Here is an 11251-nt window from a genome sequence, read left to right as displayed (position 1 = left end):
TTCCCCAGCATCATTCTTGGAAAAGCTGTGAAAAAAACAGGGAAAAAAAAAAAAAAAAAAAAAAAAAAAAGAAACAATTCTTATCTCCAAAACAATTCTTATCTCAACTTGCTGTGTTGTGAGCGTGCAGAATGTGTTATGGAGGTTTGTCTGCCAAAGAAACAAATCCTAATTAGCCAATGGTGATGCTGGTTTAATTAGAAGACCAATTAGGTCTCCCTGTAGCGTACTAGAGTATAAAAGTTTATTAATAAATATTAACAATCAGCTTTCTGTGAATGCATGGAGTCTGTGTGATTCATGACCCAGTCCTGGCCTGCTGGGCTGGCACCAGATGCCAACACCTGCAGGGCACAGGGGAGCAGCTGTGGGCAGTGTGGCAGCAGCTCTCTGGCCACAGAGGCAAACACAACTTCCCCAAGCATCATTCTTGGAAAAGCTGTGAGAAAATCAGGGGAAAAAAAAAAAAAGAGAAACAATTCTTATCTCGGCTTGCTGTGTTGTGAACGTGCAGAATGTGTTATGGAGGTTTGTCTGCCAGAGAAACAGCTGCTCCCTGGGGACCCCAGGATGGGCTGAGCTGCTCTCCAGGGACCCCAGGACGGGCTGAGCTGCTCTCCAGGGACCCCAGGATAGGCTGAGCTGCTCTCCAGGGACCCCAGGACAGGATGAGCTCCTCTCCAGGGACCCCAGGAGCTGCTCCCTGCTAACAGCACCCCCTCCCTCCACCACTCCACAGACCCCAAACCCCAGGAGATGGGCGGCATCGCCCCCCCAGCACCCCTGACCCTGCCTTGGCTGCCTCCTCAGGCTGGAATTGAGAAGCTGCTGGGGTTTGTGGGTGGAATTTGGGGTGCCCAAGGGGCAGGGGCACTCACTGGGCAGCGGGGTGAACTCCACAGCTGACAGGCTGCTGATCCTGCTGGTGTCCAGCTCCACGCGGTGGTACTCGTAGATCGTCCGGCGCCGCGACTCTGCAACAGAGCCTGGGCTTTAAACCGGGCTTAAACCCCCCTGGCCAGGGTTAGGCCAGGCTCTGGGGGAGCTGCTGAAAGGCACAGGCGGCCCCAGGTGTGGGGTTGTGCCCTTGGGGGTGCAGGAGGAGAGCTGGGGTGGGAAATGGGTTTGTAGGAAATTCTCAAAAGCTGCCAGGAGGGCAATGGGTTGGGGTTTGTGTCAGGGGAACATCTGCCCATTAAGGGGAAAAACAAAGAACAAAACTTCCCACTTTGTCTTTTCAAGTGGATCAGGGCAGGGCTGTCAGCTGGGAGCAGCATTTGTGACATTCCCAGGGATGGAATCACAGGGTCACGTCCTGCTCCAGGGCAGCAGCAACCCCATCCCTCCTGGGCACCTGGAACTGCTCCCCCCATCCAGGTACCCCCTCCCTGGGACAACTGGGACACCTGGAACTGCTCCTGTCATCCAGGTAACCCCTCCCTGGGACACCTGGGACACCTGGAACTGCTCCCCCAATCCAGGTAACCCCTCCTGGGACACCTGGAACTGCTCCCCCCATCCAGGTAACCCCTCCTGGGACACCTGGGACACCTGGAACTGCTCCTGTCATCCAGGTACCCCCTCCTGGGACACCTGGAACTGCTGCCCCCATCCAGGTACCTCCTCCTTGGGCTTCTGGAACTGCTGCCTCCATCCAGGTACCCCCACTTTGGACACCTGGAACTACTGCCCCCATCCAGGTAACCCCTTCTGGGACACCTGGGACACCTGGAACTGCTCCCCCCATCCAGGTAACCCCTCCCTGGGACAACTGGGACACCTGGAATTGCTCCTGTCATCCAGGTAACCCATCTGGGACACCTGGGACACCTGGAACTGCTCCCCCCATCCAGGTAACCCCCCTCCCTGGGACAACTGGGACACCTGGAACTGCTCCTGTCATCCAGGCACCCCTTCCCTGGGACACCTTGAACTGCTCCCCCATCCAGGTAACCCCTCCTGGGACACCTGGAACTACTCCTGTCATCCAGGTACCCCCTCCTGGGACACCTGGAACTGCTCCCCTATCCAGGTACCCCTTCCCTGGGCTCCCTGGGCACCTGGAACTGCTCCTGTCATCCAGGTACCACCTCCTTGGGATACCTGGGACACCTGGAACTGCTCCTGTCATCCTGCCCCTCCTGGGCACCTGGGACACCTGGAACTGTCCCCCAGTCCAGGTACCCCCTCCCTGGGCTCCTGGAACTGCTCCCCCCGACCCGGGCTAGCAGCCCACGCTCTCCAGTGGCCCCCACTCCTCATCTCCTCTCCCACCCTGAGATCCCCCAAAGCATTTTGGGGGAGGCTGCTCCAAATCCATGACCCCAAACTGGAAGTTTTGGGGTCAATCTCCTTCTTCAGAAAAGAAATTTAGACTGCAACATCACTTTGGGCTGTGAAGCAGCACTTGTGGAACTTTAATTATGCTTGGCTGTAGTTTCAGCAGCCTTTTTCTAGCAGAACTCTCACCTACAAATGACTGTGGGGTTTTTAAAATTAGTTTCTGTGTACAAACCTTGAGATAAGAAATGCTGGCTTTAAGGCATTTACAGCATGGTGTAAACTGGTAAGCCAAAAAACGCTTAAAGTGTTTTGTAATTAGGAAATAATTGCCTTCTAATTGCGATGGCTTGAATTATAACACCTGTATTGTCTCACCCTTCACACGAGAGTGAAAACAGAATAAAAGTTTTTTTAAACACCTCTCAGTTGTCCCATCTCTGGGTCAGAAAAAAACTTCATCCAACAGGCTGGGGGGTGCCAGGGCACAGGAAGGGCTCGGAGCTGGCTCGGCTCAGCTCAGCTCAGCTCAGCCCAGCCCAGCCCAGCCCAGCCCAGCCCCCTCTCCGGCCAGAGGCTCCAGCCCCGAGCCGCTCCCCAACAGCTCCAAACAAACATCACCCGGCTCTGACTCACGGCCTGGAGCCTCCCCCTGATGCCTCAGGTTTTAGTTTTTCTATTTTTCACATTCTGTGCTGCCTGCTTTATTCTGTAACTCTGCCTCAGTTCCAGCTCAGCCTTCTCAAGGCACACCCGCAGCTCCCAGGACTCCTGCAGCCGCTTCCCCCCCAAAAATCTCCTCCTGCCCCCCCATCTCGGGCCGTGCCCCCCTCCCCGGGGCCAGCGGGGTCTGTCCCTCGCTCGGGATGGTGACACAGCCCTGATGCTCCTCTGGCACCGCGTTTGTCACCGCGGCAGATCCGAGCCCGGCTCCCGCACGGGAACGTGGAGCCGAGCAGGACGAGCATCCCCCGCTGCTCTCCATCCCTCCCAGCCCTGCTTCTCCCCCCGGCCCATTCCTGCCTCTCCTCTGCCCGCACAGCCCGGGCAGGGCTCGGGAGCTCCGCGGGGACCGAGGGAGTGGCTCAAGGAGGGGAGGGAGCGCCCAGCCCGGCCGGGCTCTGACACAAACCCGGCAATAAACCGGGGCCAGATGGCTCTGAAATAACGGGGAGGAGCAGGGCTGGGCTCTGCCTGACTGGAGAGGCTGGGAGGGGCTTTTTTGGGGAGGCCTGCAGGTCAGGGCACACGGGGAATAAGCATTCCCACATCCCAGGGATGAGAGCATCCCCACATCTGCTGACACAGGGGCAGAGCCCTGACACGCCCCGGGGCAGCTGCAGAGCCCCAAAACCTCTCATTTCTATGGGAATGGGGCAGCCTGCACACCCTGAGCCTCTTGTCCATCCGCATTCCATCCTTTGGAGTGCAAGGATTGGATCTCCCTCCTCTTCCTCACCAGCTGGGAATCAGGGAAAAGCTCATGGAGGTTGTGGACTGGGCAAAGTTCCAGCCAGAGCATGAGGCCAGGGGGAGATGCATCCCAAAAAGGGATCCCAAAAAGACATCCCAAAAAGGGATCCCAAAAAGAGGTGCACAGGGAAGGTGAGGGGCAGGCAAACCCCACACCCCTCCTCACACTCACTGGGAATCCAAGCAGGGCATCTTCACATTCCAAAATCTCCCAAGATGAGGATCCCACCCCTCTCCCTGTGGGATCAGCTCCCCCAGGGACTCACCAGGCACGTCAGGAGAAGGGTTGAGGACCATGAAGGCGTCGGAGAGCCCGGCCTTCACGGGGTGCTGGCTGGCGCTGATCTGCAGGACCGGCACCGGGATCTGCCCGGGGACAGAGGGTGGGACAGAGGATGGGACAGATCCCAGCCCCAGGAATGTCCAACCCCCCTCCCAGCCCCACGGGGACCCCCCCAGGCACCCTCCTGCCCCATCATCTCACCTCCTTGTAGCCGAAGACGATCCTCCCGCTGCTGTGCAGGGCGGCCTGGAAGGTGAAGCTGCCCATGTCCTCCTTGCCCTGGAGATAAACCTTGTCCCACTGCACCACAAACACCGTCCCTGGGGGTGACCAGAGCTGCTCAGTCCTTCCCTCTCCCCCAAACCTCCATCTCACCCCCCAACCTCCAGCATCCACTGGGAGCAGAGCAAAATTTTGGATGCGTTCCTGCCCCAGCAGTGACAGAGCTGAGCCCTCCTGGCTGAGGCAGGAGCAGGGGGAGCTGCACTCACCGTTGTCCAGGTACTGCACGGTGGAGTTTTGGGAGTAGCTGGGGTTGAAGTTGGCCATGAGGGGGGCGATGTACTGGGTGGCCGTGAGCATGCGGTGGATGACGTCCCCCGTGAAGATAAAACCTGAGCGGGCAGAGGATGAAGCAGAACACGCTCATCCTCCTCCTTCTGGCCTCCCACCGCCCTGCCCTGCCTCACCCATCACTTTTTTTAGCCCTCTGGATTTCTTCTCTGATCCCTTTGTGTCTCTTCTGGCCTCCCACCGCCCTGCCCTGCCTCACCCATTGCCTTTTTTTAGCCCTCTGGATTTCCTCTCTGACCCCTTTGTGTCTTCCCCGGTCTCTGCAGGAGCAGAGGGAGCAGCAGCTGCTGACTCCCCCAGGAGATTTGGGGTGCAGGGAGGGGCTGGAAGGGCTGGACCCCGTTCTCTGAGCTCCCTGGGGCTCAGGGATGTGGGGTGAGGGTAGAGCCAGCGCCGGAGCCGTGTCCAGGCCCCACTGTGGGCATCGCACCCCATCCTGTCCATCCCATCCCATCCCTTCTTGTCCAGTCCTCATCCAATCAATGGAATCCATGGATTCCATCCCATGGATCCCATCCCATCCATCCCATGGATCCTGTCCATCCCATGGACTCCATTCCATCCCATGGATCCCATCCCATCCCATCCCATGGAACTCATGGATCCCATGGATCCCATCCCATCCCATCTTGTGGATGCCATCCCATCCCATGGATCCCATGGATCCCATGCCATGGATCCCATCCCATCCCGTCTTGTGGATGCCATCCCATCCCATGGATCCCATGGATCCCATGCCATGGATCCCATGCCATGGATCCCATCCCATGGATCCCATCCCATGGATCCTGTCCCATCCCGTGGATCCCACCCCACGGATCCTGTCCCATGCCATGGATCCCATCCCATGGATCCCATGCCATGGATCCCGCGGATCCCAGCCATGTCCTGGTCCCCGCTCACCGCCGGTGGCGATGGTGACCTGCCGCAGGAGGTGGCCGTAGAAGGGGAAGTCAAAGGACAGGACAATATTCTGTGGGGTGGAGAGGAGGGAGAGCACGCTCAGCCCTGGGGAACACTGGGAATGGGGAAAGGGGTGGGAGAGAGGGAGGGGGAGAGGGATGGGGAGAGAGAAATGGGAGAGAGGGGTGGGAGAGAGGGGTGAGAAGAGAGGGATGGGAGAGGAGTGGGAGAGAGGGATGGGAAGAAAAGGACCCTGCACGTTCCTTCCTCCCTGGAACCACCAGGAGCCCACAAACACTTCCCACACCCTGAAACTTCCCAAGCCTGTCACAGGGCCCCCGCTGCCCCTGGGCCACCCTGCCGGGCGTGGGGACACGGGGACGGGCGTGGGGACACGGGGACAGGCGTGGGGACACGGGGACGGGCGTGGGGACATGGGGACGGGCGTGGGGACATGGGGACAGGCGTGGGGACACGGGGACGGGCGTGGGGACACGGGGACGGGCGTGGGGACATGGGGACGGGCGTGGGGACATGGGGACAGGCGTGGGGACACGGGGACGGGCGTGGGGACACGGGGACGGGCGTGGGGACATGGGGACGGGCGTGGGGACATGGGGACAGGCGTGGGGACACGGGGACGGGCGTGGGGACACGGGGACGGGCGTGGGGACACGGGGACAGGCGTGGGGACACGGGGACAGGCGCGGGGCTCACCGAGGCCTGCCGGTGCGTGTTGGAGAGGATCCTGTGCACCTTCACGTGGCTCCTGTTGGCCGCTGCCATGTCCACCCAGAGCCCCCGGCGCCGCGCGTCCCCCGGGCCGTAGACCCGCGACACGTAGTAGCTGTGGTTGTCCTCCTGCGGGGACATGGGGACACGGGGACATGGGGTGGCGGTGGGGTGGAAGGGTGCTGAGCGGCTGGGGGGGTTCCTGACACAAAGCAGGGATAAAGCCAGGGAAAATCAGGGGAAAATCTGGGATAAATCCAGGATAGCATGGATAAATCTGGGAATAATCATGGATAAATCCAGTGTGGAAAATTAGGGATAAACCCAGGAAAAAAACCAGGATAAATCAAGGGAAAAACCTAGGATAAATCTGGGGAAAATCTGGGATAAATCTGGGATAAATCTGGGATAAATCTGGGATAAATCTGGGATAAATCTGGGATAAATCTGGGATAAATCTGGGATAAATCTGGGATAAATCTGGGATAAATCTGGGATAAATCTGGGATAAATCTGGGATAAATCTGGGATAAATCTGGGATAAATCTGGGATAAATCTGGGATAAATCTGGGATAAATCTGGGATAAATCTGGGATAAATCTGGGATAGACCCAGGAAAAACCCAGGGAAAAACCCAGGGTAAACCCAGGAAAAGTCTGGGATAGACCCAGAATAAATCCAGGAAAAAACCTGGGAAAAATCCAGGATTAACCCAGGAAAAACCCGGGATAAACCCAGGGAAAACCCAGGAAAAAAGCCAGAAAAAATCCGAGATAAATCTGCGATAAATACAGGATAAATCCAGGGAAAACCCGGGATAAATCCAGGAAAAACCCAGAATAAACCCAGGATAAATCCAGGATGGAAAAGGCCGGCAGAGCCAGCGGGGTTGGACGCAGAGCAGCTGGAGAAGGCGCAGGGACCCCGCGGGACGCTGAGCGCGCCGTGACTCCCGGGACACCCCGGCCCAGCCCCGGCAAGGAACAGCCCGCACAGCCGGAGTGGCCGCTCCGAGCCAAGCACACGAGCCCGGAGGAAATGAGGAACCTTGGCAGGAGCAAGGGAGGGCGGGGATGGGGATGGGATGGGGAGCAGGGTCGGGATGTGCTCCAGGCTGACACCCCCGCGGCTCTGGGAGGGAGCAGCTCCTGCTTTGTTGTCACCCAGAGAGAAGCTCTGTTGGATGAAGCTTTTTTTCTGACCCAGAGATGGGGTTTTTAAAAGTTTTATTCTATTTTTAGCCCCATGTGAAGGGTGAGGCAACACAGATGTTGTCATTTACGCCGTTTCTCCTAATATCGATCTCATTCTGTAACGTTTCTAAATCAACATTTCTAATCTCAGTGTTTACACACAAAGGCACACCACGTGAGCTTAAAGAGTTATCTACAAATTCATTTCCCACATTACCCCAAGTGTCCCCCCCGAGCTGCCAGCAGCACCCCCTGGGCCCCCTCTCCGTGGTGGCACTGCCCAGGTGCCAGCCCTGCCACAGTGTGGTCAGGGACCTGCCAGGGTTTGGGTTTTTTAGAAAATAGGTTTAATTGGGGTTTTGTTATTGAAATTTTTTTTGTTTGGTTGGTTTGTTTTTGTTTTTTTTTTTTTTTTTTTTTTTTTTTTTTTTTTTTTGAGAATTGGGGAAATTTGTTTATTAAATAATAAAATTGGAATAATATCAAATAATACAATTTTATATTAAAATACCCCCAAACTTGGGGTATTTTGGGAGAAGAGAGGGAAAAGACCCCTCCAGGCCCTGCACAGGCTGAGATGCACCTGTGACCTTGTCCGTGGCCCCAATCCAGGGGCAGATCCCAAAAAATTTCCCAGGAAATTGCTGCCTTTCCCTCCACAAGCACCACCACACCCTCCCTGTGGTTCCCCAGCATCTCCACAAGGTCAGTGATGGTTTTGGGGCTGCTTTGGGGTATTTTTAAACACTTCCACACTGCAACTTTTCATGGTTCCTCTCCATCCCCGAAGGATGAGCTGGAGCAGAGTGGAAGCAGCCACTTTGTCCCCTGAGTGCCACCAAAAGCAGCGGGACAAGTCACCGTCCTCCAAAAACCCCTCACATCCCCCACTGAGAGCGCAGGGAACTCCCGCCGCTGCCACAAATAACCCGGAGCTAATTGAGGGCGGGTAATTAGGCTGGGAGAGCCGAGGGAGGTGTCCCACAAGGTGACAGCGAACAGAGGACGCCCCTCAGCAGCGACACCGGGGGACAGCGGCGTTGTCCCCAAGTGTCACCCGCACTGCGAAGCACCCGGGGATGGAGCGGGCAGGGCTGGGAGCGATCCCGGGGCTGTAATTATCCTCTGGGGTGTAATTATCCTCTCTGGGGTGTAATTATCCCCTCTGGGATGTGGGATCCAGCCCCACAGAGGAACCGGAGCCAGACTGGGAACAGCTCGGGGGGAGGGAGGGGATCGGAGCGGCTCCGGGCGGGGGTCGGGGCACGGATCTGAGTGGGGATCCAGGCGGGGGTCGGGGCACAGATCCGGGATCTGGGTGGGGATCGGGGGTCGGGGCACAGATCAGGGCAGGGGTCGGGGATCAAGGCACAGATCCGGGCAGGGGTCGGGGATCAAGGCACAGATCCGGGCAGGGGTCGGGGCACAGATCCGGGATCTGGGTGGGGATCGGGGGTCGGGGCACAGAACCGGGCGGGGGTCAGGGGTCAGGGCAGGGATCCGGGCGGGGGTCGGGACGCCGGGGGACTCACCACGATGCGGGTCTCGTTGGCCGGCAGGGTGTCGATGGCCAGGCTGCCGCCCGCCAGGTCCTGGCTGATGCGGGTCCCCTCGGGCGCGTCCCGAGCCCCCCGTCCCTCGCTGCCGGGGGGGCGTCCTGGGGACACACAGGGAGGGAGGGAGGGGTCAGTGACACCCCTGGGGTCAGTGGTGTCCCCCTGTGACACGAGTTTGAGGGGGGTTGAGCCTCGATGGACAGCGTCACTGCAGGGATGGCGAGGCGGGGAAGGGGCGGGGGTGGCCGCAGGTGTAGGGACAGGTGACAGCGACAGCGGCCAGGGGAGGACAGCTGGGGACAACACCCACAAATGGCAGCGGCAGCTCCCGCACGCACCGGCGCGACCCCGGCGAGGGGAAAGCGACACCAGTGTGACACCAGTGTGGCACCAGTGTGGCACCAGTGTGGCACCAGTGTGGCCGCGTCCTCGATGTCCCCAAGCAGCCCGGGCTGGGATGGGGTCCGCGGGTCCCAAGGATCCAATAATCGTCTCCCTCACCCCGTCCACGCATCTCCCCAGCCCCGCGGAGGCCGAAAACACGGCTGGGGAGTGGGGGGGGAGGATAAAAAAGGCGTTTGGGACCAAATCTGCCGAGAATCAGGAGGTTTCTGGCAGCGCGGCGCGGGCGGGGGCGGTGGGGACGGCACGCGCTCGTCTGTCCCCAAGCGGGGACACGGCACAGCTCCCCCCGCCCGTGGGAGCGGGGTCCCACCGTCACCCCGTGGGAGTTAATTGCTAATTGCTGCCTAACGAGCTGCCGGGGCTATCCCGGGGCTGGGTTCTGCCGCCAGGTCTCCGGGAGGGGAAACTGAGGCAGGGGGGGAGCAGGGCTGAGCTTGGACGTAGGGACGGAGAGGGGCTCTGTGCCATCCCTGGGGGGCACAGGGGGGACAGTGCGGGCAGCTGTGGGGTGTCCCAGACAGCAGAGACCCCCAAAGGCTCCCCAAAATCTCCCCCCCAGCCAGGACAGCACCAGCCGTGCCACGGTGGGGGGGGGGGGGGGGGGGGGAATCCTGCGTGGGGACCCCCAGCAGCGGAGACACAGCCCCCCACTCTGTCCCAGCGCTGCCCAGCACAGATGGGGGGTCCGGGCACCCCCCCCCCTTGGCTGCGGAGATGCGGGGGAAGGGGGGAACACGGGGAGGGGACCCCAACCAGCGGGGTGCAGCGGGACACGCACCTGCGGGCTCGGGGGGCACGGAGACACCCCCAAAGCACAGCAGGGAGGGGGCACACCGACCTCCGGGACCCCCAGGCAGACCCCCAGGGCACGGCCGGGATCCCCCTGCACCCCCATTCCCCCCCCAGCCCCCCTTTGCTCCCCCCTACCTGCGCCCAGCGCCCCGCGGAGCAGGCAGAGCAGGAGGAGGGACCCCCAGAGCATGGTGGGGGTCGGGGGGCTCAGCGCCCCGCCATGGGCCGGGACCCCCGGGAGCCGCGCACCGAGCGGAGCCGGAGCCGGAGCCGGGCGGGGCCTGGGGCGGGGCCGGGGGTGGGGATGGAATTGGGAAGGGCTGGGATGGGATGGGAAGGGACAGGAAAGGAAGGGATGGAGCCGGAGCCGGCAGCAGGACCCCCCTGCGCCCAGGGGCTTCGGGAATGTTCGTCCATCCCGGGCTGGGCCGGTGCCCCCCACCCGGAGCGACATCTCCGGGTGCTCACCCCTTCCCCCCCAGCCCGAGTTTTTGGGGTCCGACTTGAGACAGCAGCGAGGTTTGGGGTCCCCCGGGCTGTCCCCACTGCGAGCCCTGGGCTGAGCCCACCGCCCCCCCCAAGCCACAGGGTCTCCGCACTCATTTTGGGGGACACTTCACCCCCACCCCTCTCCCAGCCGGGTTCCCCATCCACAGACCCGCCGGGGACGTGTCTCAGCTGCCGGAGGGTTTGGGCCCTCCCCGATCCCCCCTTTGGAGAAGGAACAGCGGGAATTGGGGTCTTGGGGGGCACAGAGTGGGGGGCACAGGGCGGGGGTCCCGCTGGCACCGCAGAGCCCCCAGAGCAGCCCGACCCTGCAGCTCCTGCATTCAGCCAAACCCACTGCTGGCCACCCCATAATTTGGGCAGCGTTTTGGGGGGCTCCGGACCGACCCCAGCCCCCTGGTGCCAGGGTGGGAGGGGGCTCAGCCCTGGGTGCCAGGGCGGGAGGAGGGGGGTCAGACCCCCCCCCCAGAAATGTGCCCCATCAGGGCCCGGAGAGCGATGCTGACCCCCCCATTCATGCCGAGAAAAGCCGGGGGGCGCGGGGACAATGTGG

At 60.5% G+C, this 11251-nt stretch overlaps 1 protein-coding gene across 1 annotated transcript in view; it reads right to left on the bottom strand.

Annotated features, from left to right (window-relative positions):
• PLXDC1 (plexin domain containing 1) overlaps nt 1-10470 on the bottom strand; it is a 22693-nt gene extending 12223 nt beyond the window's left edge. Inside the window, exons 1-8 of the mRNA XM_041462946.1 lie at nt 10327-10470; nt 8971-9095; nt 6230-6373; nt 5513-5582; nt 4528-4650; nt 4238-4356; nt 4020-4119; nt 879-974 (exon numbers count right to left, since the gene is read on the bottom strand). Of these exons, the coding sequence (XP_041318880.1) occupies nt 879-974; nt 4020-4119; nt 4238-4356; nt 4528-4650; nt 5513-5582; nt 6230-6373; nt 8971-9095; nt 10327-10381 (832 nt within the window). The 5' untranslated portion in view covers nt 10382-10470. The remainder of the gene's footprint in view (nt 1-878; nt 975-4019; nt 4120-4237; nt 4357-4527; nt 4651-5512; nt 5583-6229; nt 6374-8970; nt 9096-10326) is intronic.
• Between the last annotated feature and the right edge of the window lie 781 nt (nt 10471-11251).

This window comes from Pyrgilauda ruficollis, unplaced genomic scaffold (genome assembly GCF_017590135.1).
Source record: "Pyrgilauda ruficollis isolate IOZ18807 unplaced genomic scaffold, ASM1759013v1 scaffold161, whole genome shotgun sequence".
In the NCBI taxonomy this organism is placed as follows: domain Eukaryota; kingdom Metazoa; phylum Chordata; class Aves; order Passeriformes; family Passeridae; genus Pyrgilauda; species Pyrgilauda ruficollis.
This window is presented reverse-complemented; position numbering and strand designations above follow the sequence as displayed.